Source organism: Miniopterus natalensis, chromosome 10 (genome assembly GCF_054644295.1).
Source record: "Miniopterus natalensis isolate mMinNat1 chromosome 10, mMinNat1.hap1, whole genome shotgun sequence".
Taxonomy (NCBI): Eukaryota; Metazoa; Chordata; class Mammalia; order Chiroptera; family Miniopteridae; genus Miniopterus; species Miniopterus natalensis.
The window spans coordinates 4,035,623-4,058,918 of record NC_142090.1 but is presented as its reverse complement, the minus strand read 5'-3'; the positions used below and the strand labels follow the sequence as shown (position 1 = coordinate 4,058,918).

The 23,296-nt window shown below is 55.7% G+C and overlaps 2 protein-coding genes across 11 annotated transcripts in view; one reads left to right on the top strand and one right to left on the bottom strand.

The window, feature by feature from the left end:
• KRABD3 (KRAB domain containing 3) overlaps nt 1-8,546 on the top strand; it is an 18,753-nt gene extending 10,207 nt beyond the window's left edge. The window contains exons 12-18 of the mRNA XM_087820944.1: nt 417-569; nt 1,508-1,681; nt 2,273-2,503; nt 2,585-2,716; nt 4,014-4,118; nt 4,651-4,812; nt 6,293-8,546. Of these exons, the coding sequence (XP_087677070.1) occupies nt 417-569; nt 1,508-1,681; nt 2,273-2,503; nt 2,585-2,716; nt 4,014-4,118; nt 4,651-4,812; nt 6,293-7,206 (1,871 nt within the window). The 3' untranslated portion in view covers nt 7,207-8,546. The remainder of the gene's footprint in view (nt 1-416; nt 570-1,507; nt 1,682-2,272; nt 2,504-2,584; nt 2,717-4,013; nt 4,119-4,650; nt 4,813-6,292) is intronic.
• On the bottom strand, nt 7,781-23,296 carry ZNF467 (zinc finger protein 467). Of its 10 annotated transcripts, none has more exons than XR_015715153.1 (9): nt 20,650-21,034; nt 20,075-20,191; nt 19,185-19,298; nt 14,953-16,492; nt 13,500-13,595; nt 13,028-13,124; nt 11,959-12,124; nt 11,000-11,060; nt 7,781-8,912 (listed from the first exon to the last, which is right to left on the bottom strand). XR_015715153.1 is itself a non-coding variant. In XM_087820941.1 (5 exons), the coding sequence occupies exons 2-5, from the start codon at nt 20,681-20,683 to the stop codon at nt 15,024-15,026; spliced, it is 1,734 nt and encodes a 577-aa protein (XP_087677067.1). In that variant the 5' UTR covers nt 20,684-20,725; nt 22,997-23,296; the 3' UTR covers nt 14,699-15,023. The 10 variants fall into 10 exon arrangements, 3 of the variants coding, with proteins under 3 accessions (XP_087677067.1, XP_087677066.1, XP_087677068.1); XR_015715154.1 differs by having other exon boundaries at nt 11,959-12,092; XR_015715155.1 differs by lacking the exon at nt 13,028-13,124.

Here is a 23,296-nt window from a genome sequence, read left to right as displayed (position 1 = left end):
ACACCCAAGAGGGCACCTTTAGCATCCCCCCTCTTTGAGTAGTGAGGGCAGCCCTGCGGCGTTCGGTCCTCAGGGCCGTCCTGTGGCAAGGCTGGGTGGTAGCATCTCTCACAGAGGTGGAGCTGGGTGTCCTGACCTCATGCCTGGGACCAGTCTCCCTCATCACAGCCCATGGGCCTGACTTTCAAGTAGGCAGCCGAGACACATTGCCGGAGCCTGAGCAGGGCTGCCCAGAGCCAGGACTGACACGTTTCTGGGGCCAGGTCTCAGTTTGGGTGCCCTGCTCTGCCACAACAGGTCCAGCACTCTGTGCCTCCTCTTAGGGGCCCGGTTGCCCTGGACACGGTGCAGGTAAGGTCCCCGGGGTTCACAGAGACCAAGCTCTGACTGACATGGCAAATGTTGGGTTTCCATAGGAATCCCAGTTGGAAGCGCCCCACTCCAGGGCCTGGAGAATTGCCTCAGAGAGATACCTGTACCCAGGTTACAGCCGGCCTGGTCTTGGTCCTCAGCGGGCTACAGAGAACCACGGAGAGTGGAGCCTAAGAGCTGGACGGCAGACAAGGAAGGTAAAGCATGGTTGCCCGGGGGTCTAGGAGCAGGAAAAGGTATCCTGTACTGGTTCCCCGGGCGCTGCCTCCCCCAGCAGCCAGCGGGCCCACATCCACCCGTGAGATAAAAAGATGCTCTGGAAACCCCCGGGGCAGAAGCTACTGTGAGGCCAGAGATCCAGAGACCACCACCTCTGAGTGATGGGTGCAGCCAGGCAGGGCCCTCTGCTCCTGAGTCCAGACCTGAGCCAGTCCTTAGATGTCTGTCTGTCTGTGTTTTTTTGTTTTTTTTAAGAAGAAGGGAGATGGGTGGGTGGGAAAAAGAAAGATTTTCTGTTTTTTATTTCACTTCTTTATGCATTCACTTGTGGCATATTGGGACAATGCTTTAACCAACTGAGCTATCCTGGCCAGGGCCAGGGCTGTTTTTTTTGTTGTTAACCCTCACCTGAGGATATTTTTTCCATTGATTTTTAGAGAGAGTGGGAGGGAGGGAGGAGGGGAGAGAGAGAGAGACACATAGATCGTTGCCTCCTGCGTGTGCTCTGACAGGGCTCGGGATGGCGCCTACGACCCAGGTATGTGCCCTTGACCAGAGTCAAACCTGCAGTCCTTTGGTCCTTGGGCCGATGCTCTAAACACTGAGCCAAACCAGCCAGGGCCATGGAGGTGTGTCTTTCGATTGTGGCTGTGCTGGCCCCATGTGCCTTGGTATCTGACATAGCCGCTGAGCTGCAGGGCTCCCAGGAGTCCAGGTAGCTGGGTCTGAAGAGATCCCAGAAGATTTGGGTGCCTCTGGGAACATCTGCAGGGCTGGTGTATGCCCCACATCTGGAGCTCATGTGCCCAAGAATCCAGCGGTGACAGGGGTGTTCTCTGTCCGTTAACTTCCTTTCTTTGGTGCCAACACAGGGCCCTGCGGGGCTGACAGTCCTCTTGGCCTCTCGTTCAAACAGGACTGAAGAGTGAGGCATGTGAGCTTGTCCACCTCAGGGGGGACATGCCCTCCAGGAGCCTGCGACCGGTGAGCCCGCAGGCACTCGCCTCTAGCAGCGTCCCCGCCTGCTGCCAGCGAGGGCCCAAAGACCATGCGGCCCCCAGGCCAGGACCATGGAGGTGGCTGCAGGACGGTGAGCTGGCGGCTGCCCCCAGCACTTCCTGGCGTGTTTTCCCTCCAAACAAAGTGTTGGATGAGGGGATAGGTTTTCTCCTGTCTCGGTTCCCCGGTGTCACGTACCCCTTCCCCCCGCCCGCTGAGCATGGGAGCCGGTGCAGGGCTCCCTCTGCTGCTGCAGCCACGTAGCTTCACCTGCAGCAGGACTCCATCCTAGACTTGCCCAAGTGCTGGTCGGCTCAGACTCGTTTCAATAAATATGGTGTTTCTAACACGCCCATTGGGCAAGAGCTGGCTCTTGGGGCCTCCTGGGGGCTTAGCAGTCTCTGCTATTGGACAGCTGGTCCTGAGGGAGTAGAGTAGGGGGGCCCAGGGCCTTGCTGGAACCCACTCCTAGTGGCTTTCAGGGACTTGAGTCTTCCGGAAAGTTCCCCAGCTGGCTTTCGGAGGGGCTGGGGGCCTGGTCAGGCTCTGGCTGCACTTCTCTCCACCGTCACGGCAGAGAGGGCGTCAGGCCCAGCAGAGCTTGTCTGTGGCCATTGGCTGGACTGTGTGCCTGTTCATCCAGGCTGATGGGCAGAAGGTTCTTCTGTTGTCATTTGCCCAGGGGCAGCCACCATGCCCTCCCCACTTCACTGCCTGGAGAACTCTCTGAAGGGGATCTTGCCTGGGAGGCCCCTGCGCTTCGCCTGCTTGGCTGGCCCCAGCCCTGGCCCCGGCCCCAACCCCAGCCCCGGCCCTGGCCCCGGCACTGGCTCCAGCTCCAGCTGCAGCCTCGGCAGCTCAGAAGGAGAAGACCCAAGGCTGGAGCCTGAGCTCTGGCACCCGCTCCTGCAGGGTAAGCTTGCGGGGCAGAGAGGAGGCAGGGAGCTATGCCCCAGGCTGGGGCCGCCACCCTGACACCAGCTTTCTGATGCAGGGAGGGACCCTCTTCCCAGCAGCAAGAGTCCTGGCCCCCCGACCCCAAGCCCTGGCGGCCTGCCTACTGGCAGTAGCCCTGGTGAAGGCCCTAGGAGAGCAGAGCCCAGGGACCACTTCAGCCTCAGTGCAGGTGAGCCTGGGGTCTCCTGAAGGGGTGTGTCCGCAGGAGGGCCGCAGTCTAGAGGCTGGGTTCTCTGAGTCCCACCTGTCACTTTGCCTGACACTTGCCAGGAAGTTCTCTACTTTTGTCATGCAGGAGTTCCCCGTAAGATGAGTTGTATCCGAGAGAGAAGGTGGGGCTGTTGAGGCACTCGGGCTCCGGGAGTGTTAAATGAGTGTGTTTTATTAGAGAGCCTGGCAATGAACTTAATGTGTACAGGTTATAATATTACACATAGTATGCACACATTGTGTACACTTAGTAATGTGTACACACACACACACACTGTTGTGTGGGCCCCAGCCTGTGGATAGTGACACTCTCACTAGGAATGCCTGAGGCGCTCACCCACCCTGTTCCTCGGGGGAGTCCCACAGACATTTCCCCTCCCAGGCCAGTTATTCTGGCTGGGCCGCCCTGTGCTTCTTGCTGTGATCATAGGATGCACTTCAGCAAAAACCATCAAAGAACGTTGAGGAATAGGATTTACGATTTAAAAAAGTTTTTTAATTTATTTGAAAGATTTTTTTAATTGGTTTTTAGAGAGAGAGGAGGGGAGAAAGAGAGAGAAACATCAATATGAGAGTGAGACATCGGTCAGCTGCCTCCACACCCTTCACCAGGGATGGAGCCCTCAACCTGGGCGTGTACCCTTGACCAGGAATCTAACCGGCAGCCTCTAGGTGCACAGGACAATCCCCAACCAGCTGAGCCACACCAGCCAGGGCAGGAGGAACAGGATTTATTACTTACAGGTGGAGAGAGAAAGCACATGAGCTTGAGGGCCTAGGGCTCTTTGTCACCGTAGTCGTGGTAGGGTATCTAGGGTTTGGTGGGTTTGCTCTTTATTGGCTAATTTAAAACATGGGAGTGGGAATTGGGACACAGGAAGGGAGAATCAGGGTCATTCAGATGGTCAGTTACCTTGGTCACCTAGGGCTTCTGATAGAGGGACTTCCTGGGGCTGGGGCAGGCTGGCTCCTCACCTGGTTGTTGGCCAGGAGCTGTCATACCCTTGGTGGTGTATTTGTCCGAGATGGACGTCTTCTGAAACAGACGCCTCGGCAGTCCAAAGCTTAGCATCAGGGACTTACGCTACATGTAAATAATATACATTTTAAAAATTTGGCAATAAACATAAATTGTCAAAAGTGAGACTCCACCTGAGAGAAGTTAGACATTGTCCTGCCAAGAAAGCTGGGCATGCGGCCTGCTACCCCAGGCCCAGGCACTTCTCAGCCCAAGCCTGACCGAGTGTTTGACCCAGCAGGAAAAGCAGAGGAGAAGACCGGAGGCAGACCCCAAGTGCCCAGGACAGAAGTGTGCTTGGAGACCTTGCATCGGCTTGGCCCCCTGGGCAGCACCCGAGGAGGTAGGGGTGGGGTGACTGGTCCGGGAAGGGGGCTCCCTTCGAATTCAAGCTGGTGCGCCCATGCAGTCCTTGGCTTCTCTGCAGGCCCAGGCTGTCCCCACGTTCCTCACTGCCCAGTGGGGCTTGGGGGAAAGAGTACAGTGGGCTGGGCATGGGCCATCCAGTCTCCCACAGGCCACAGGGTGCCCCCAGCATGTCCCTGGTGGAGTCTCACTGCTGGGACCTGCAGATCAGGGCCCTCTCCACCCCCTCTCCCTGACCCCTACCCCCTGGTAGAGCCAGAGGTGTCGTGCCTGAGCTGCAGAGGTCCCCAAATACCAACGCCTGTCACACGGGCCCCAGCGGGCCACTTGACCAGAGTTGGGCTCCCTGGTGGCCCAAGTATGTCCATCTTGCCTCTCATAATGGTTAACATTATTTGAGAGCTGAAAGTTTAATTTTTTTTAGGTTGTGTCCAAATACTCCCATGTTAGAATGGCTCTGTCAGAACGATACATGTGCAGCCCCCGAGTGTTCTGTGCTCTTTCTGCAGGGCCAGCTGGGGGGCCCTGCCCTGCCCCTCGGCCAGAGAAAGGGCTGGGGCCTGGGCCCTGCCTGCCACCTGGGTCAGCTGCTCGGCCCCTGTCCTGGAAACTCAGGGTCAGTGAAGAATCCAGGGGCCTGGAACCTGGACACAGAGCACCAAGTGCTGCAGGTAAGCTGGTCATCAGGTCCCCTCAGGTCACCAGGAGCCCTGGGCACAGGGGTGGGAGGGAACAGGTTAGCGTCTGCATAGCCACCTCAGCTCCTTCCTGCAGGGTCAGCTGGGGGGAAGTTTTTCTTAATACCCTTCCAGGCTTGTTTGGATCACAGATAGGAAGAATTTCACCTTGAACTCATTTCAGGTTGCTTATTTCATTTCAGTGTTTTCTCACTGAAATAGCTGGCTTTCTCATAAAAGCACAGGTACCTTTCAGAGGCAAAACAGAAATTGAGACTTGTACCAGAGTAGATACCCCAGAAGCAAAGTTTGGAGTTCCAATGGACTTCAGAGAATAGACAGGGAGACTGAGGCCTGGTCGCGTTGTGTGACCTGGCCAAGGGCATCCGAGAGATGCAGATGTGGTTCCGCATCGCGCCTGCCCTGGAGGCAGCTCCTCCCTGAACCACATTAGAGACACGGCAGCGCTCCTGGTTCACTGCAGGGCACCCATGGATTGCCACACACCAGCCGGGGAGTATGGCCCGCGGCGGCTCCGGGCTGGCAGGCCGGGCTGCTCGAGGCGGTGGCTGTTTGATTAAGGGCACTGCGCTGGCCCGAGGCTGCCCGCCCGCGCCTCTCCCTCAGACAGAAGTGTACCTGCCACCGCAGCAGGGTCACTTGCCCTTAACTCAGATCCTTCTCGAACTTGACCAGGTGACGAGGGTCCTTCAGCCCCTCCAGCTTCACTCTTTCCTCTGACTAAAGCCCTGGATGTGCTGATGAGGAAGGAGCCAGGCTGGGGCTCAGGGCAGGGGAACAGCTGGGACTCAGGGGGCCAGGGGAGCAGCTGGAACTCGGGGCAGGGGGACAGCAGGTCTGTCTGAGGAGGTAGCAGGGCTTTCTTGTGAGGTTTGCTTGAGGCAGAGACTAGTTCCAAGGGAACTTAGGGTGAAGGATTAGGCGATTAACAAAAAAAAGACTTAGGATCCTCTAGATCTGTAACTTCTGAATATGAAGGACAGAGGTTGGGGTTGGGGGATCCCTGGTGGTTTGCTTATGACTTGTTGCACTGGGTACTGACACGGCCTCTTGGTCACCCCGCTGTAGGCACCAGGCCCCAGGTTGGACCGGCCCTCCTGGGCCCTCTTCCCAGGCCCTGCCCATTGACTCTCCAGGGCATGGGTAGGTGCCCTCAGGTGCCATTTGGTCCCAGAGATGGCACAAGAATCCTTTGACCCTTTTTCTAGAAAGTCCAGTGTCCTAAGAAATCTTAGTTACCACGGAGACCCAATCTGTGGTTTATTCTGTCCCTGAATTTGGGAAATGGCCGGGAGATGTGGCCAGTTTTGATGTCATGAGCATTGTCATCGATGTTCTCAAGCCCGAGTCACTTCTTCCCGTCTAAAGTCAGGCCTTATTGGGGCAGGATGCTAATCCAGGGAAGGTCCCGAGAGCCTGGGAATTCTCACCCACATCCCTGCTCTGGTTTTAGCCAGGACTGAAGGGAGGCCACTTCCCAGAGGCCTGCCTGAGCCGCCCTCCGCGGCTACCGTCCCTCCTGCTTTGCCACCTGCCTCCCCACGGCCACCGTGTCCCTGTGGGAATTCCCTGCAGCAGGAGCTCTGCAGCCTCAGCGCCGCCCTCTCAGAGAAGCTGGATCGGCTCGCCGCCGCCCTGGCAGGCCTGTCTCAGGAGGTGGCCACCATGAGGACCCAGGTGGATCGGCTGGGGAGGCGCCCGCGGGGCCCTGGGCCAAAGGGCCAGGCTTCCTGGCCGTGGGCCCTTCCCCGGGGACCTCACTGGGCTCATGGCCTTGCTCACAGACACCTGCCCTACCGGAGGCAGAAGGGCCCCACCAGGCTGAAACCAAAGGTCCTGCCCGGCCAGGCGGAAGGCTGCAGGGCTGGAGACGCCTCAGGCCTCTCCCGTGAGACACTCCACCCGGCACCCCAGCTGCCTCCAGACGCCCCCCAGGCAGAACCTTCCGGGACCAGCTGCAGCCCTCAGCAGCCACCATCCTCCGCATGCAGCCGTGCCGTGGTCACTGTGCACCCCCCGCTCAGACACGCTGGGGGCCCCCAGAGCCCCCCTGCCTCTTCAGTGCCTGCTGCCTTCCCCCCTCAGACGGCCTCTCCTGCCACCAGTGCAGATGCAGAGCCACCCGCTGCGGCTGGGCCGGCTAGGACCCGAAGCTGGCCCAAGGACCCAGACGGCCTCTTGGCAGGAGTCAGAACCCTCGAGGAGGAACTGTGGGGTGGAGAACATCGGGGCCCGAGGTGGGGGGCCCCTAACCGCCTTCTGCATCAGCTCAGCCCCGAGGATGCCCTGCCCCCGGCCGCCTCTCCCAGGGCCCAGCCAGCCCCTGCACGCCGCTCCGGCCAGACCTTCCCCATTTCTGGGCTGTGAAGGACTGGACGTCCCCCTTGGCCTGACCGCCCCAGGCTCCAGGATGCGTTTGCTCGGGGGGCCTCCACTTGGGGTGCATTCCTCAGCCCCATCTCTGTTCTTGTTGACTCAGGTTCATTCAGATTTTGCTCCCCACCCATCGTTGCCACCAGAACTGTCACAGCTCACAGGCGGGTGGCGGCGTACACACCCGTGCACAGCCCATGTGCCCGGGGCGCTCGGAGCAGCTGCAGGGGGGCCACACGAGCCCCTTTCCCTAGCACCTGCCCTTCCTGCCCTCAGCGCTGAGACGGCAGTGGCTCTCACCTTCCCGCTGAATACGGGCAAGGTTTTATTTGGGGAGAAAGCCACTCCTTGGTCTAAGTTGGATTCACCCGTGTGGATTCTAAAAGTTACGAAGGGTTGCTAAGGGAAGGTTGGTGCCTGCAGAAGGGGTGAAGCTCAGTGGGTCCACGCCAGGGTGTGGCTGCTCGGTTGGTTACCAGTACTGGGACACGTGGGCTTGGTCACCAGGATGCAGTGTACTTGCAGCCAGCCCACTCTAGGTGTGGTCCAGGTCCAACCAGGCCGTATAGGAAATTCAGATCTTTTTATTTTTTAAAGAATGTGGAAAGTGAGTAATAAGATGAAGGGTAAGATGCTCCATGATCTGCAGCTACATTCGTCCCACAGGTCCGCTGCCACACACACCAGAAACTGTCACGGTGGTTCCCTGAAAGCCTCCAGAATCACCAGTTTGATGAAAAATCTGAGCAGTTTAGGACTTCAGGAGTGTGTCCAACACTTTGGCCGACTCTGAGGAAATGTCAGTTTGGTGGGAGAAACTGAGGGGCCTTTTTTGAACTCAGGAATTCCAGGGGTCTGGAGAGTGGGGGGCCACAGAAGGCTCTGGCTCTGCCTGTCACCAGCCTGGCAAGTAGCCCAGAGGACGGCGCCTGGCTGACCTGGCATGACCTTCCCTCCACGCGCTCCAGGGGCTACTTGCCAGCTTGAGGCTACTGTGAGGCAGGAAAGGGAAGGTCCCACTTCAACCAGTCAGAACCAGTGAGATCCCCACCGGCTCCAGGCTACCCCAGAGGGGTTCAGTGGTAAAGAGGCTGAAGTGAGGTGGGGGTGCAGGGACCCCAACCCACTGCCTGTGACACCCCATGAGGAGGAGCTTGGTTTGTTGGCAGACAGACATGACCCAACTTTTGTGTCTGCGTTTTAGATGTGGCTTCTGTAAACAGCCTGTAGTTGGATTTTGTTTTTTGATCCAGCTTGACAAAATTTTTCCTTCCTTCCTTGGAGCCCTGAATCCATTTCCATGTAATAAAGTTACTGACATATTTGGATTTGAATACGCCATCTCATTTTCTGCTTCTGTTTGTCCCACTCGTTCTGGGGTTTTCCTTTCTTCCCTGCCTTCTGCTGTATCTCAGTGTTGTGGGGTTTGTTTTTATACATTCCCTTTTCCCTCTGCTGGCCTCAACATTAAAAGAACTAAAAGCATCCAAATATATGATCACATTTGGGAGGTTTGGGCATGCCTTTTCCAGAAGTTGATAGAATAAAAAATCAGGAAGGATACAGAAGATTTGAACAAATCAATTAACAAAATTGGCTCGATGGATGAATATATAGGACACTGCACCACAGGACTGCAGGATATATGTTCTTTTCAAGTATACGCAGGACAGTCACAAAAGTTGGCCGTATAGTGAACCCTGGAGCAAGATTAAACAAGTTTGACTGTTAACACTGAATATGTTCTCTGACCATACTGTACCTTTTAAGGTAGAAGCTAATAAAAAAAGAGAAATGTTTATATATTAGAAAAATAAGAATTATGACCCTAAATAACACGTGTCAATGAAAGAAATATTTTGAACTGAACTATAAGAAAGTATCTCATATCAAACTTGGAGAATAAAGCTAAGTCAGTACTTAGGAATGTGTGGGCATAAATGAGTATGTGAGGGGGGGAAAAAATCTACAAGGAGGTAAAAAAAAGACAGCAAAGGAAATCCAGAAAAATGTTGAGGGCATGTAAAGATAAGAGCAAAAATTAGTGAAATAGCATTCATACATTAGATATAATCAAGAAAACCAAAAAGTGTTTCTTTTAACAAAAAAAGAAACTGTCCAGCTTGTGGTATAATTCACCAACAAGAAGGCACATATTGCTTCTTGATCACACGTGGAAAGGCACAAATAACCAATCTCAGGAATGAAAAGTTGACATCACTGTAATTGCCACTACAGACCATATAAAAATGAAAAGATTAGATATTTTAAGTGGCTTTGCCCACAATTTCAAAAGTCGGTTGAACTATACAACTCCCATAAGAATATAACTTAACAAAACAGACTGAAGAAGAAATAGAAAACCTGAACAGTTTTATACAATTGAAAAAATTGCACGGAGTCAAACATCTTCCCACAAAGGGAACTACAGACCCAGACGGCCTCACCGGCAAGTTCTACCTCACATTTAAGGTCATTTCAGTAATGTACAAACTATTCCAGAGAACAGGAAAATATGGACTACACTGACTCATTTTATGAGACTAAATACAACCTGGAAACCAAAAGTTGAGAATTAAAGTACAAGACAACAATCAGAGGCCAATCTCCAAAAATGTGCAAAGAAGCAAAAATCCTAAACGAGTATTTTCAAACAACCCAGCAACTTATAAAGAGAAATAAACATCATGACCAAGTTGAGTTTATGCCAGAGATTCAAGGCTGGTTTTAACATTGGAAAATCACTAGTGGTCACCCACCACAATAACGGATAAAAGTCATCTGATCATCTCAATAGCTGCAGAAAGATGGTTTGATAAGAGCCAACATCTACAAATACTCTAGGGTGAGAAAGGGAATTTCTTAATTTGATAGAGATTACCTACCCCAGAAATAACCTAGAGCAAACATGATACTTAATGGTGACATATTGAATGTTTCTTCAGGAACAGGGAAAGGAAGTGCACTCTCACTATTTTTTCTAATCCTTACCAGAGGATATTTTGTCCATTGATTTTCCTTTTTAGGGCAAGTGGAAGGGAGAGGGGGAAAAGAGAGAGAGAGAGAAGGAGAGAGAGAAACATCGATGTGAGAGAGACATATCAGTTGGTTGCCTCCTGCACGGGCCTGACCTGGGGCCAGGGATTGAACCTGCAACCCAGGTACATACCCTTGACTGGGAATTGAACCCGAGACTCCTCTGTGCTCGAGCCGGTGCTCTAACCACTGGGACACACTGTCCAGGGCTCTCACACACTGTTACTCTGCATTATAGTGGATGCTCTAGCCAGGACAGTAAGGTAAGGGGAAAAGAAAGGCACGGAAATCCAAAAAGAAGGAACAAAGGAGTCATGACAAGGGCTATGACTATACACATAGACAACTGAAAGCAATCTATAATCTTTTAAAATTCAGAAAATTTTAAAGATTAAAATTTTTCACTTATGGTAAAAAAAAGTTCCAAGAATCTAGGAATAAACCAGAAAATACTTATAGAGAGAAAACTACTGAGCACTTTTTAATAATTTCCTTCACTCCTATTTCTCATAAGAGTCAAGGTAGATGCTAATACTATTATTTTCATCTCTATTTTACAAATGAGGAAACTGAAGCACAGAGAGGGTGATAAGCTTGGTCCAGGTCACACAGCCAGTAGGGGATTGAACTGCACTTGGATCCGGGGTAATTGGCTTCAGAGCAAAGTGAGGCCCTAAAACATGCAGAGCAAGAAAGCTAGGTCTGTGCAGTCAGAGGCAGCAAAAAATAGATTATTTTTAAAATCACTTACCTGCAACACTGCTTGTAAGCTCTGAGTGAGGGCAGATGTGTAGTGTATCTGTGCACCAACCCTGGCAGGGACAGAGTGGGGGTTCAATAAACATGAACTGAACATCTGAATGAATGGTGCATTTATTTGGATTTGAGACACCAGAGGGTGAGGCTGTTGGAATAAATTTATTGAAATTTCCCACGTGTTCATAGAACCCTTGGATTCTCATAGAAACTGGGAGCTTATACCATGAGCACCTGGGGCTCAGCGAGGTACGTGTGTTTTTCTTGGGCTAACAGGCTTCTCAGGCATTATTACAGGAAGGTTAGGAATGAATTCTTTCTTAGCCCTGGAGCATCTGTGTCCCCCCAGCATGTCCTCAGACACTCCATCCTCTGCATTTTAAAATTTTAAATGTTTCTGGCTTGGTGACCTGAACTTGGACTTGAAGGTGATTAAGGACAAGACCCTAGAGCAGTGAGCCCTCATGCCTGAATGCACATTGGGATCACTTGGGAAAACTTTTGAAAATCAGGTTCGGGCCCCATTTATGCAAATTCTAATTCAGTTGGTCTTGAGTAGAGTGAGCATTGGTATCTGTCTATCCATTCATCCATCTTTATATCCATCCACCCATCCATCCATCCATCCATCCATCCATCCATCCATCCATCCATCCATCCATCCATCATCCACCCATCCACCCATCCACCCACCATCCATCCATCCATCCATCCATCCATCCATCCATCCATCCATCCATCCATCCTCTTCATACACATCCATCTAGCCATATGTAAACTCTTTATTGAATATAACAAGTATACAGAAGAGCACACACATCCATTGGTATATTTTTAAGCTTCCAGAAGATTCTAATGTGATGAGAACCATTCTTGTTGGCAAAACTGTAGGACAAAGTTTATCTTTGGGCCTTTCCCACCGTCTCCCTTCAGCCTTCCTTCCTCCCTACTTACCACAAAGAGCTTCTCCTGCATCAACCTGCAAGCGGCAATCTCGTATTTATCTCATTCCGAGTTGATGCAGAGTCACTGCTGTGCCGGGAGCCGCAGGTGGGCTCATGCACCTTCACCAGGTAACAGAAGTTCACCTTAACGGGTGGGATAGGGAGAGGACAGGCCCCTAAAGAAAGGGAGGTGGGGGTCTCAGGGGAGGGAGTGGTGGGTGTGGGGTGGAAGCCACTAGAAGTTGGGGGTCAGGGTCCCGAGCTGAGAATCATCGCACTGGAATTTTCCTCCCCTCCCCACCCCTGCCACTAATGAGCTCTGAGTCTCAGTCCTTTAAGAATCCTCATTTAGGGATGAATTACTAAATTAGTCTGTTTAGGCTTATTGCCCCCTCCCAAGAAATCTTTGTATTTTGCCAGAAAATGTCAATAGGCCTTTCAGGCCCTTGTGAGCAGAAAGGGAGGCTCTTCTTGGCCTGGGCTGCCTCTCATGGTCCACCAAATCGCTCGGTGACCACTTTCTCTCTCAAGACCTAGGGGGGTGGCAGGAAGCAGCATTTCTAGAAGCCTGGCCTAGGAGGGAAGAGCTGGGATCTGGTAGCAGAAAGGGGCTTCAATCCCGGCCTGGGTGCCATATGCAGGGGGGACGAACAATTACAGATCAAAGCTACAACTGGTATCTTACAGGGGCTGAAAGGAAAGCTGAGAGGCCATGAACTAGGCCCCTCCTGTTCCTAGACACAACTTTAAGGACCTCCTCAAAGGCCTTTGAGGGTCCTCCACTGTCTTGCCCATGAAGTCATTCTGTGTGTGGTTCCTGGATAGGGGATGAATGCAGACATGTCTATCACCAGACTTCTCTCCCTAAAGGGGAGCTTGGTCCTGCTTACACCCTGCTGAGGGGAGCGGAGTGGGAGCAGCATCCTTCAGAGATGCCCCATTGACCACAGATCAAGTCCTTACCCTAGAATCCAGAGCCTCGGTGGGCTGGCCTCGACCTCGCTGAGCAACCTCACAACACACTGCTTTCTCTCACAGAACTTATTTCAGCCTGCATGTCTTGCTGCTCCTATGCCTACCTGAGCCCATGTATTTTTCCTTCCTCAATTTTCACATTTCATTTGACAAAGTCCATTTCAGTAGCCAAGTTGAAAACTGGTACCTCCACCACGATTCCTGTAGTTAGAAATGGTGAAGCTAACATTGACAATGACAATGACAGCTAACATTTATTAAGCACCTACAATGTCCAGGGACTGTTGGAAAGATTCAAGACAACGTAAGGTCCTGGAAACGGCTGACATATGGTAGGTCTCACGGAATTCACTGCAGGATCTAAAAACTGTTCACATACAAGAATTCCAGAATGTTTAGAGAAATAGAAACATTGCTATAACCCCCACCAATGTTGCTTGCATGTGTCTGATTTTACTTGTTTGAAAAATGACACTTTTAACTGGACCACATGCTGAGTGTCAAAGAGGCCAGGCGAGGCACCTTCAGAGAGTGAGGCCAACGGGGCAGTGGGGGCTGTGGGCACTGCGCTCCTACCCCTTAGTCTAACAAGACCAACTGCTGCTCAGCCCCAGCCTATTCACAACACTATTCACAAGAGAAGCTGGAAGTCCACATTTTTTGTTGTTAATTCTACCCAAGGATATTTTTTCCATTGATTTTTAGAGAGTGGAAGGGAGGGGGAGGAGAGAGAAAGAAACATCTATGTGAGAGAGACGCATTGATTGGTTGCCTCCTGCACATGCCCCAACCTGGACCGGGGTTCGAACCTGCAACCCAGGTACGTGCCCTTGACCAGGAATAGAACCTGCAACCCTTTCATGTGTGGGCCAATGCTCTGACCACTGGGCACACCTGCCAGGGCTGGAAGTCCAGATTTTTTGTCAAATATCCAAGTATTTAAAATGCTTCTGGAGCAACACAATGGCCCGTTTGTGGCCACACTGTCACATTCACTGGGACCACCTACTCATGCATTGGTGCCCAGGAAACAAAACTCACTGCATTCACACCCCCTCTCCTCCCCTGCCCCTCATCAACATCAACAATTGTATTGTAAGGAGCAAGCCCAAGCCCAGGAAAATGAATGCCCTGCTCCAAGTCTTATAAGAGGCACAGGAGGGGTCAAATCCAAGACTTCTCACTCCAGGTTCAACTTGTTCCCCATCGCCCCACGTCTCCCCTTCACTGCCAGCCAGCCAGCCAGCCCTTCCAGCTGCCTCAGCTGGGGAGGCTCAACTACAGAGACGCCTGGATAAGCACCCATCATAAAGACAGAACTTGTGGGAAAGTATACTGGGGAAGAAGCTTCATATAGCATTAATGTCCTTTCTCACGGTGCCAGGCAGGGTGGCAGGTGGGGCTGCTTTTCTGAGATCCCCTTGGGAGAGCTGCAGTCAGAGGCAGAAGCTCTAGAGCTCCAGAGCCATGGGTTGCACATGTCTCCATGGGAACAGCCCAAGGTCACCTGCCCACTCCCTGTGCATGCCCCACAACTCCAGCCTTCAACACCTGGCATGAGAAATGTGTGCTAATGTTCCTTCCTCATCAGATTTCTGGGCTAGAAGGAGCAGAGGGACATGGTTCAGCAGTTAGCTGTCTTGTATTTTGATTTGGAGGCGAGATTACCAGCAGCTGGCTAAGTGGAATCCACGAGGATAGGCAGGGAAAGGTCCTCTGTGTGTGGATTAGAGTCAGAGGTTCCCTCCCCCCAAGCATTTAACAGCCCTAGAACCTTCAGATTTTAATTTTAATGACACTGTAAGTACACGGATAACCATTCTCTCCCTCCCCCTGTAGAGGTTCCTGGCTTGGCCAGGGGTGGTCCAGGAAAGGGCAGCTTTCCAGGGGTTCTCTTGGTGGGAGCCTTCCAAGGACTCAGGCTTGAATTATCCCCAGCAGGGCATCCTTTCCAGACTTCTCCCCGGAAAGATGGAGAGGGAAGGAGAACAGGGCCCAGGGACCTAGGCCACCCTGCCACCTCGCTCACCCGCTTGGACCTGGGTCTCTCCAACCAGGCAGCAACAGAAGGCAGAGGAAGGGTCTGGACGGCGAGGAGGCTCAGAAGAAGAGTGGGGGCGCTGCCACCTCCGCGGTCGCGGGCCAGGCTGGGGCCGGGAGGTCAGGGTCCGAGGCCAGGTGGGCCGCTTCGCCGTGGATGCGCTGGTGCCGCACGAGGTGAGTCTTGCGGCTGAAGCTCTTGCCGCACTGCGGGCAGGAGAAGGGGCGAGAGCCCGTGTGGATGCCCTGATGGCGCACAAGGTTGGTTTTGGAGCTGAAGCTTCGGGCGCAGACGGCACAAGCGTGGGGCCGACTGCCCGTGTGCACAGCCTGGTGGCGGCCCAGGTGCGACTTGCGGCTGAAGCGGCGGCCGCACTGCGCGCAAGCGAAAGGCCTGGCGCCGCTGTGGGCCCGAGAATGGGCGACCAGGTTAGGCCGCGAGCCGAAGCGCCGGCCACACTGCGCGCAGGCGAAGGGCCTTTCGCCCGTGTGCACCCGCCGATGCCGGGCCAGGTGCTGCCCGTGGGCAAAGCCGCGTCCGCAGTCCGGGCAGAAGAAGGAACGCTCGCTGGCCGGAGCGCCCTGGGGCGCCTGTGCGCTTCGGTGCGGGCACGCAAGGGGCTCGGCGGCAGCGGGGTCCAGTGCACACTCGTCGCATCCAAAGGGGCGCCCCTCGCCGCTGTGCAGACGCTGGTGCGTGGCGAGGTTCTTCTTCCAGCCGAAACTCAGTCCGCAGTCGGCGCAAGCGAAAGGCTTAGGTCCGGGAGGGGACGGGGCCGGGGACGGGCCCGGGGAGCCCGGAGAGGCGGACGCGTCGGGAGACAGCGGGGCGCGGCAGGCCGCCTCGTGCACCCTTTGGTGCCGCACCAAGTGCTGCTTGTGCGTGAAGCTGCGTGCGCACTGCGCGCACTGGTAAGGCCTCTCGCCCGTGTGGATGCGCTGGTGGCGGATCAGGTGCGTCTTTTTGCGAAAGCGCTTCTCGCACTCGGGGCAGGGGAAGGGCCGCTCGCCCGTGTGCGTCTTCTGGTGCGAGCCCAGGTGGATCTTCTGGCTGAAGCGCTTGCCGCACTCGGCGCACGGGTAGGGGCGCTCGCCCGTGTGCGTGCGCAGGTGGCGGGTCAGGTGCGCCTTCTTGCTGAAGCGCTTGTCGCACTCGGAGCACGGGAAGGGCCGCTCGCCGCGGTGGCTGCGCTGGTGCAGGAGCATGTGCGCGCGCTGCGTGAAGCTCCGGCCGCAGTCCGGGCAGGCGCAGGGGCCCTCGCCGCGGTGCAGCCGCTGATGCAGCCGCAGGGTCAGCTGGTCCCGGAACCGCCGCTCGCACTCCCCGCAGCCGTAGGGCTTCTCGGAGGCCGGGGTCCACCCGCCGGGCGCGAGCCCACCCAGGGCCGCTGGGGTGCCCGGCTCCAGCTTATACGCGGCGGTCAGAGGCCCCAGGTCAGGTGCGGGAAAGGGACCGGGGAGTAAGGACAGGTGCTGGGGCCACTCGACCTCTTCTTCCACCTTCACCTTTCGGATCACCCACTCGTCTCCTGAAAAGCCAAAACAAGACAGGTCTATGAGGCCCCACGTTTATCGGCCAATAGATGACCACTTCCTGGAGCCCTGCTTCCTGGCTTCTGCTCTGTCCACTTCACTGGAACCTTCCTGGGAATGACCAAATCCAAAGATCACCCCTCAGCCCTCCTCCTTCCCTCTCTGCAGACAGGATGCTGGTGAACCCCCTTCCAGGGGCCTTTCTCCCAGGCTGGCCCGCCTCGATAAGAGCACGTTCCCTGCCTTTGAACTGGAATGTTGCTCAAAGTTCAGACCTGGGGCTTCCTTCCCTTTGGGGTCTCATGCCCGTGGCAGCTGCCCCAGATCTTCCTGTCCAGGAGGCTCCTACCTGGAACCACAGTCTCTCATCTGCAGATGAGCAGCTCCCCTGCAGAGTCCTGAAAACTGGCTGCAGCTCAGCAGGCTTATGACCCAACACCAACACCCCCCTTCCCAGACCTATCCCCATTACTTTACTGTGAGACCTGCAGCCTCCTCCCGACGGCTGGGCTCAGAACCCCGGAACCTTGACTCTCACCTCTGAGCCTCCCCTGCTCTCAGGCTTTCCACAGGGGACTTTGCATTCCTTCCTGCTGTCTCTCAAGCCCTCTCCCCTCCACCTCCCTTCATTCTTGCTTCCACAGCCAGGCGGGAGATCCCAGTTAAGAAAGAAGAAGGTTGAGTGTACAGGGAACCAATGAATGGTGCTAACCTTTGGAGAAACAGGGAGGACCTCTGGGGCAGCAGGTTCCAGGTGGGTTTTCCTGGAACCTGGCCCCTCTGGACACTGGAATGGCCCAGCAGAGAGGAAGGAGCTGAAGGCCCAGACTCAGAGTGTCCACTTGGATTGTCCTCCACCACTGACCAGCAGTGTGACCTTGGTTAACTTACCTGTTTGCTCCCTCTTTGAGCTGTGTGTGTTAGTTTGCTTAGGTGTAAGGGTTGGACTAGTTCATGGTTCCTAAACCTGTTCCCCATCATCATCTCTGGGGGAACTTTTACCAAATGCATCTATGGGAACAGGGCAATGAATTTATGCTCTCTCTTTACAGCTCCCAAAGTGATTCTTGTTTGAGAACTACTGAACCACATGATCCGAGTTCCTGTCTGGCTCTAAAAGTCTCTAATAGCCTGAGCCTTGGTTATGTTGCACATGGACTGTCACAGTTAGATTTATCCCTGTCAGTTTCAATTATTTATCCTGTTGTGATATTACTTTCATTTTTATTGCACCACTCTTCTACTCAAGAACCATCCGTGGCTCCCTATTAACAGGATAAAGTTCTAGCTGCATCTGAGGTGCACCCCAACTCAGTGCAACTATCTTATGACTCCCGGGCATACGCCCTTCACTTTAGTCAGGCTGGTCTGCTCTAACTCCAGTCACAAGTCAACTGTCCTGCCCTGAAGTCTCTCCTCAGCCTAGAATGTTTTCCCATCTTCCACCTACCCTCATCTCAAAATGCAGCACAAATAAAAATCTCTGACAAAGCCAATGCATGAGGATCTCATAAAAACCCCCATAGCGCTTACTGTTAACACTCACTTGTGACATGGTTTGTTATTTAATTCTTTATTCTAGCTCACATTACTGCCGGCTAGATTTTAGCTTCTGGAGGGCAGACGTCTGGTGTTCTATTGCCTATATACCTAATAAAAATGTGTCTTTATGAATCTAATAAAAATGAGGATGGTCCTGCTCAGTGGTTGAGTGCCAACCCATGAACCAAGAGGTCCCCGGTTCATTCTAGGTCAGGACGCGTGCCCAGGTTGTGGGCTTGATCCCCAGGAGGGGGCATGCACAAGGTAGCAGATCCATGTCTCTTTCTCATCCATGTTTCTATCTCTATATACGTCTCCCTCCTTCTCTTTCTAAAATCAATAAAAACGTGGGTTTTTAAAAAAAATTAGGATGGCCATTATTTATTGAGTGCCAACTACAGATGATGTGCTGTGCATACATGGTTATAAGCCTTCACAGCAAGCATGAAATTACCCTGTTTTACAGGTGAACAAACTGAGGTTCCTGGAGGTGAGGTGGCCGATCCAAGATCACTCAGCTAGGGCATGTGAAACAAGGATTCAAACAGGTCTGTGTAGCTTTACAGCCCATCTCTTTTCCCTCAACCTAACAGCCTGGACGTAGTAGGCACTCAATAAATCCTTGTGGAATACATGACATCTCTCAGGCAAAAGATGACAAGATTGGTGTTAGTGGAAGGAAGTGAGGAGCAGGGCTGTGGAGAGAGAATCAACTGTTCCATCACCCTGGGCATGGGGGAGATGAGGCAAACACAACAGATTCAGAGCATCTGGCTACCACTGAGCTCAGTGGAGATGTGGGGGAGGGAACATGTCTGGGAAGAGGCAATGAAAAGGTTGAGCAATGCTGTATGTCTTCACAAGAATTGTAATTCAAGCCACTGACAAGTCTGTGCTTAGACTGGGGGAGAGGGGGGAAGTTAGGACTTCCAGAGGACAGTGACATGATGCTGTGTTTCTCTTGGACCAGCCTCTCTGATTCCCGTTGTCTCTGGCTGCAGAATCCCCTCTGGACGCTTAAGCTCTAGGAGCAGAAAGGTGCCAGGGCCTGGAGTGCCACTACACCAGGTAGCAGCTCTGGAGCTTGCAGGGCACCTGTTCCCTCTGCCTGGTCCCCTGGTGGGATGGAGAGATGGGAAGACTCACCTGGGCAGGAGCTAGCAGGCTCTGCCTTCTGAGGTGTGCATGCCTGGCTTCTGCTGCAGGGAACCTCAGCCTGTTCAGGGTGGGCGCCTTCCTCCAGTCTGGGGGTCTCGTGCCCTAGCAGAGAACAGGCTACCTCAAGCCACTGCAGACATCAGAGATGGACCGAGGGCCCCAATGGTACTAGGAAGCAGGGGAGTTTGTAACCCCAGTCCCAGCCCCACAGGCAGGGACGCACTCAGCTCAAGGTATATCTGCAGGGGCTGAATTCCCAGGGGCCCAGGGCAGCCTCAGGCTCCTTCAAGCACAACTGTGAGGAGTTTCTGGAATATGTGTGTGTAAGCAAGGACAGGCCCTGCCCTGAGGCTTACATGAGACTCGGAGGAGGAGGGCTGGGGATGGGGGAGGGCTGGGGATATCCAGCCACCAGATGGACCCCAGTTTCATGGCAAATCATTGGAGATCAGGATGTCAAAAAGCCAGGTGCACTCCTTCCTTAGGTATCTCCTCCTGGTATCTGTTTAGCCACTTCCCTGTTTCAAATCTTGCTCACATCTTAGCTTCCCTATGAGACTTACTCTCACCACCCTATTTAGGCTTACGCGGCTCCACCCCCACCTACAGCAGTTTCAGGCCCCCTCACCCAGCTTTATCTGTGCCCCAGCACATATCCTAACAGGGTTTACAAGTGTGCTTATTTTTACATTGGTTGCTTGTTGACTCCCTGCCCTCACTAGGATTGAGCTGCTGGAAGGTAGGGGTCTTTGTCTTTTTGCTCACTAAGGTATGCCAAATATCTAGAATGGCACTTGGCACTTAGCAGGTGCTCAACAAATACTTGATGAAGGGAAGACTCCGCCCTGAACCACCACCCAGGATCCCCACCTACTTACCGGAACAGGAGCCCAGTGCTGTCTCTTCCCTGGGAGGGCACATCTGCTTCTGGGCATTATGGGACCCTTCCCCAGGCTCACTTTGGGGGGCCATCTCCGGCTGTCCCACAGAGAATCCTGTTACAGGTAGAAGGATGGGTCCAAGTAAAGAATCCAGTACAGAAGAGGTGACCAGGGCTCTTCCCCTCCCCAGCCCACCCAAGGGGCTTTTCCCAACCTGCTCAGGAAGGAAGGGTCTCTAGCCAGCATGGATAAGGGGACAGCCAGGCTCCCCAGCCTCTTATGTTGTCACGGCCAGGTGAAGAATGGAGTGGATGAAATATCCTGATGTTTGAGTACACATGTGCACATGTGCATATACAGTCTAGCACAGCCTCCAGAGTGGGCCTGGCATTCACAAACACCCTGATGAAGCCCAAAAGCATGCTGCCCTAAAGGTTCCAGGGGTCTCAGGAGTCTTGAGGTTGCAGTCTCTGAGGATGGCTCTGCCTTCTTTATTGCAGAGAGGCAACAAGTCCAGGGGATCCCTAAATCCCCACCCCCCACCTCAGGTTCCTTCAGTTCTGCTGGCTCACCCAGGGAGCTGAGGGCCTCCAAGGTCTCTCTCATGGCAACCCCGGGTAGCTCCTCCTGGGGATCAGGCCACACACCCTAAGGAGAAAACACATCCTTGCTCAAATTCTTCTCACAGGCAGCTTCCACCTGGGCCCTGGCCCTGCCCAACCTCTCCCCATCAGCTATCCCCATGAGCTCCAAAGGTGATGTCCCCCGGTACAGGTAAGGGGAAGGAGGGAAGGTGGATTTCAGACAGCAAAGAGATCTTTACAGGTGGCCCAAGGGGAAGATCTTGGAGCCATTTCGGCAAGCTCTGGGCAGCTCCAGGAGTCAGCAGCACCCCGCTCACCTGGCGGGTCTCTCAGAGCCAGCCCCAGCCCTTCAGTGATCCTGCCCCGGGGGGGGGGGGTGTCAGGGATAAATCCATTCTCTGGGGAGAGGGCGGTGGGTGGGAGACCAGGCTGGGGAGCAAGAACATCATCCCTTAGGCCCTCCAGCTGTCACTGCAGGAGCTGGTGAAATAGGAGCCGCGGGAGGAGCGGAGGTGTGTCACTATTGGGCAACTGGTGGGGGAGGCCTCAGAGGAGGGTCTTGTTGAAGGCAGGAAACGGCTCTCGCTTCCTCTCCCCAAAGCCCTACCTCGAAACCATCGCCCCTCCCACGCGGGGTTTTCGCCCGCAGGGCCACCCCGCCTTCGCGCCCCCATTCCCGCTCCTCCTCCAGCGGGAGCCTAGCCCCCTCCCAGCAGACTCCCCTCCCCCCCAAAATCTTTCTGGCAGCGGTCCCGTCGCCCTCCCTTCCCCAGTTCCCTGAGCCTTCCGCCCTCTCGCCCCGCAGAATCTGGCCGGCTCCCCAGCCCCGCCCCCGCCTCGCCCCTCCGGCTCCTCCCCCTGCCCGGGCCCGCGGGCCAGCCCCTCCCCACTCCTCCCCCTCCCCTCGACCCTCCGCTCTGGGCGGTCTCGGGCGCGGCGCTCCCCCCCCACCCCCGGCCGCCTTTCCCTTCCCTCCGGTTCTCCCCGACTCCAGCCAGCTCCCCTGCGCACACCCGCTCCCTTCCTCTCCCCTCCTCTTTTCCTTCCTCCCCGCCCGGCCCCGCTCCTCCCTCTCCTCCCCCACCCCGTTCTCCCCTCCGCCTCCCTCTCCTCCCCCACTCCTTCCCCTCCGCCTTCCTCTCCTCCCCCACCCCGTTCTCCCCTCCGCCTCCCTCTCCTCCCCCACCCCCTCTCCCCCCCGCCTCCCTCTCCTCCCCCACCCCGTTCTCCCCTCCGCCTCCCTCTCCTCCCCCACCCCCTCTCCCCTCCGCCTCCCTCTCCTCCCCCACCCCCTCTCCCCTCCGCCTCCCTCTCCTCCCCCACCCCCTCTCCCCCCCACCCCCTCTCCCCTCCGCCTCCCTCTCCTCCCCCACCCCCTCTCCCCTCCGCCTCCCTCTCCTCCCCCTCCCCCTCTCCCCTCCGCCTCCCTCTCCTCCCCCACTCTGGTTCCCCTTCCTTCCCCTTCCCTCTCTTCACCTTAGTTCCCTCCCTCCCCCCGTCTGCCCTGCCCCTCCCCCTCCCCCCTGCAGCTCTCCTTCCCCCTCCGAGGCCCCCGGCTCCCTTCCCCCTCCGCCTCCCCAGCGGGCTCTCGCTTCCCCTCCCTCCCGGCCCCCAGTCTCCAGAACCGCTCTTCCCTTCCCCCTTCCAGTCCGCCCCTCGAGCTCCCCGAGCCCCCCGGCCCCGCTAGCCGCGCGCTCCGGACCTGCTCGGCCCCGCTCTACCCCGCGCTGCCTGCCGCGCACCTCCGTGTCCCCTCCCCTACCACCCGCGGCTCCCTCCCCGTGCCTACTCCCCAGAGACTTCTCCACCCCCTCCCAAGTTTGCCTCCCGACCAGATGCCTCGCGTCCCACCTCGCCGCCTCCGTTCGCCCCCGAGCCTCCGCGCCCAGACCTCACTCCTCGCCCCGGCCCCTCCCGGGCTCACCTGTCCGCACCCCTCTCTCCGCCCCCCCCCAGCAACGGCCCGAACCCTGTGCCGGGTTTTCCTTCCCCTGCCCCCTCCCGCACTCCCTCTCCTCTCTCAGGAGCCTCCCCACTGCCTCCCCTCGGACCCTTGCACCCCTTTCCCACCGGGGTACCCGCCCCCCGCCACTCTCCCCGGCCCCTGCCCTTCCCTTCCCTCCAGCTCCCGGCCACTTCTCTCCTCTTGACACCCCTGACTCCTCCCGCCATGCCCTCCCCCCTCCCGGCCCTTTCATTTCCCTCCCCCCTGCCCCCCTTCTGGGCGCCCCCACCCCGGGGCTGTCACCTGCGAGCGGCGGGCAGTGACTGAGGGTGTGGCGGCGGGAGGGGGGCGCGGGCAGGCGGAGCCCCTGGGCACCTCCAGGGCCCGTACCTGGCGGGCAGCCGGCCGGGTCTCCCCGCTGCTGCCAGGACCCCGGCGTCCCGGCCTCCGGGCCCGGACGGCTCAGCTCGCAATGGCGCCCGCTGCCCGCAGCTCGGGTGCGGACTGCCCGAAAGACTGACAGACTGACAGCCCCGAAACTTCGCGGGGAGGGGAGAGGAAAAGAGCGGGGTGGGGGGGAGCGGGAGAGGGGAAACGGCGCCCGGCAGGGGAGGGGGGCGAGGAAGCTGGAGGGGAGCAGCGGGGCACCAGTGGGGGAGGCAGGGGGCAGGGGTGCCCTGGAGTGGGGTC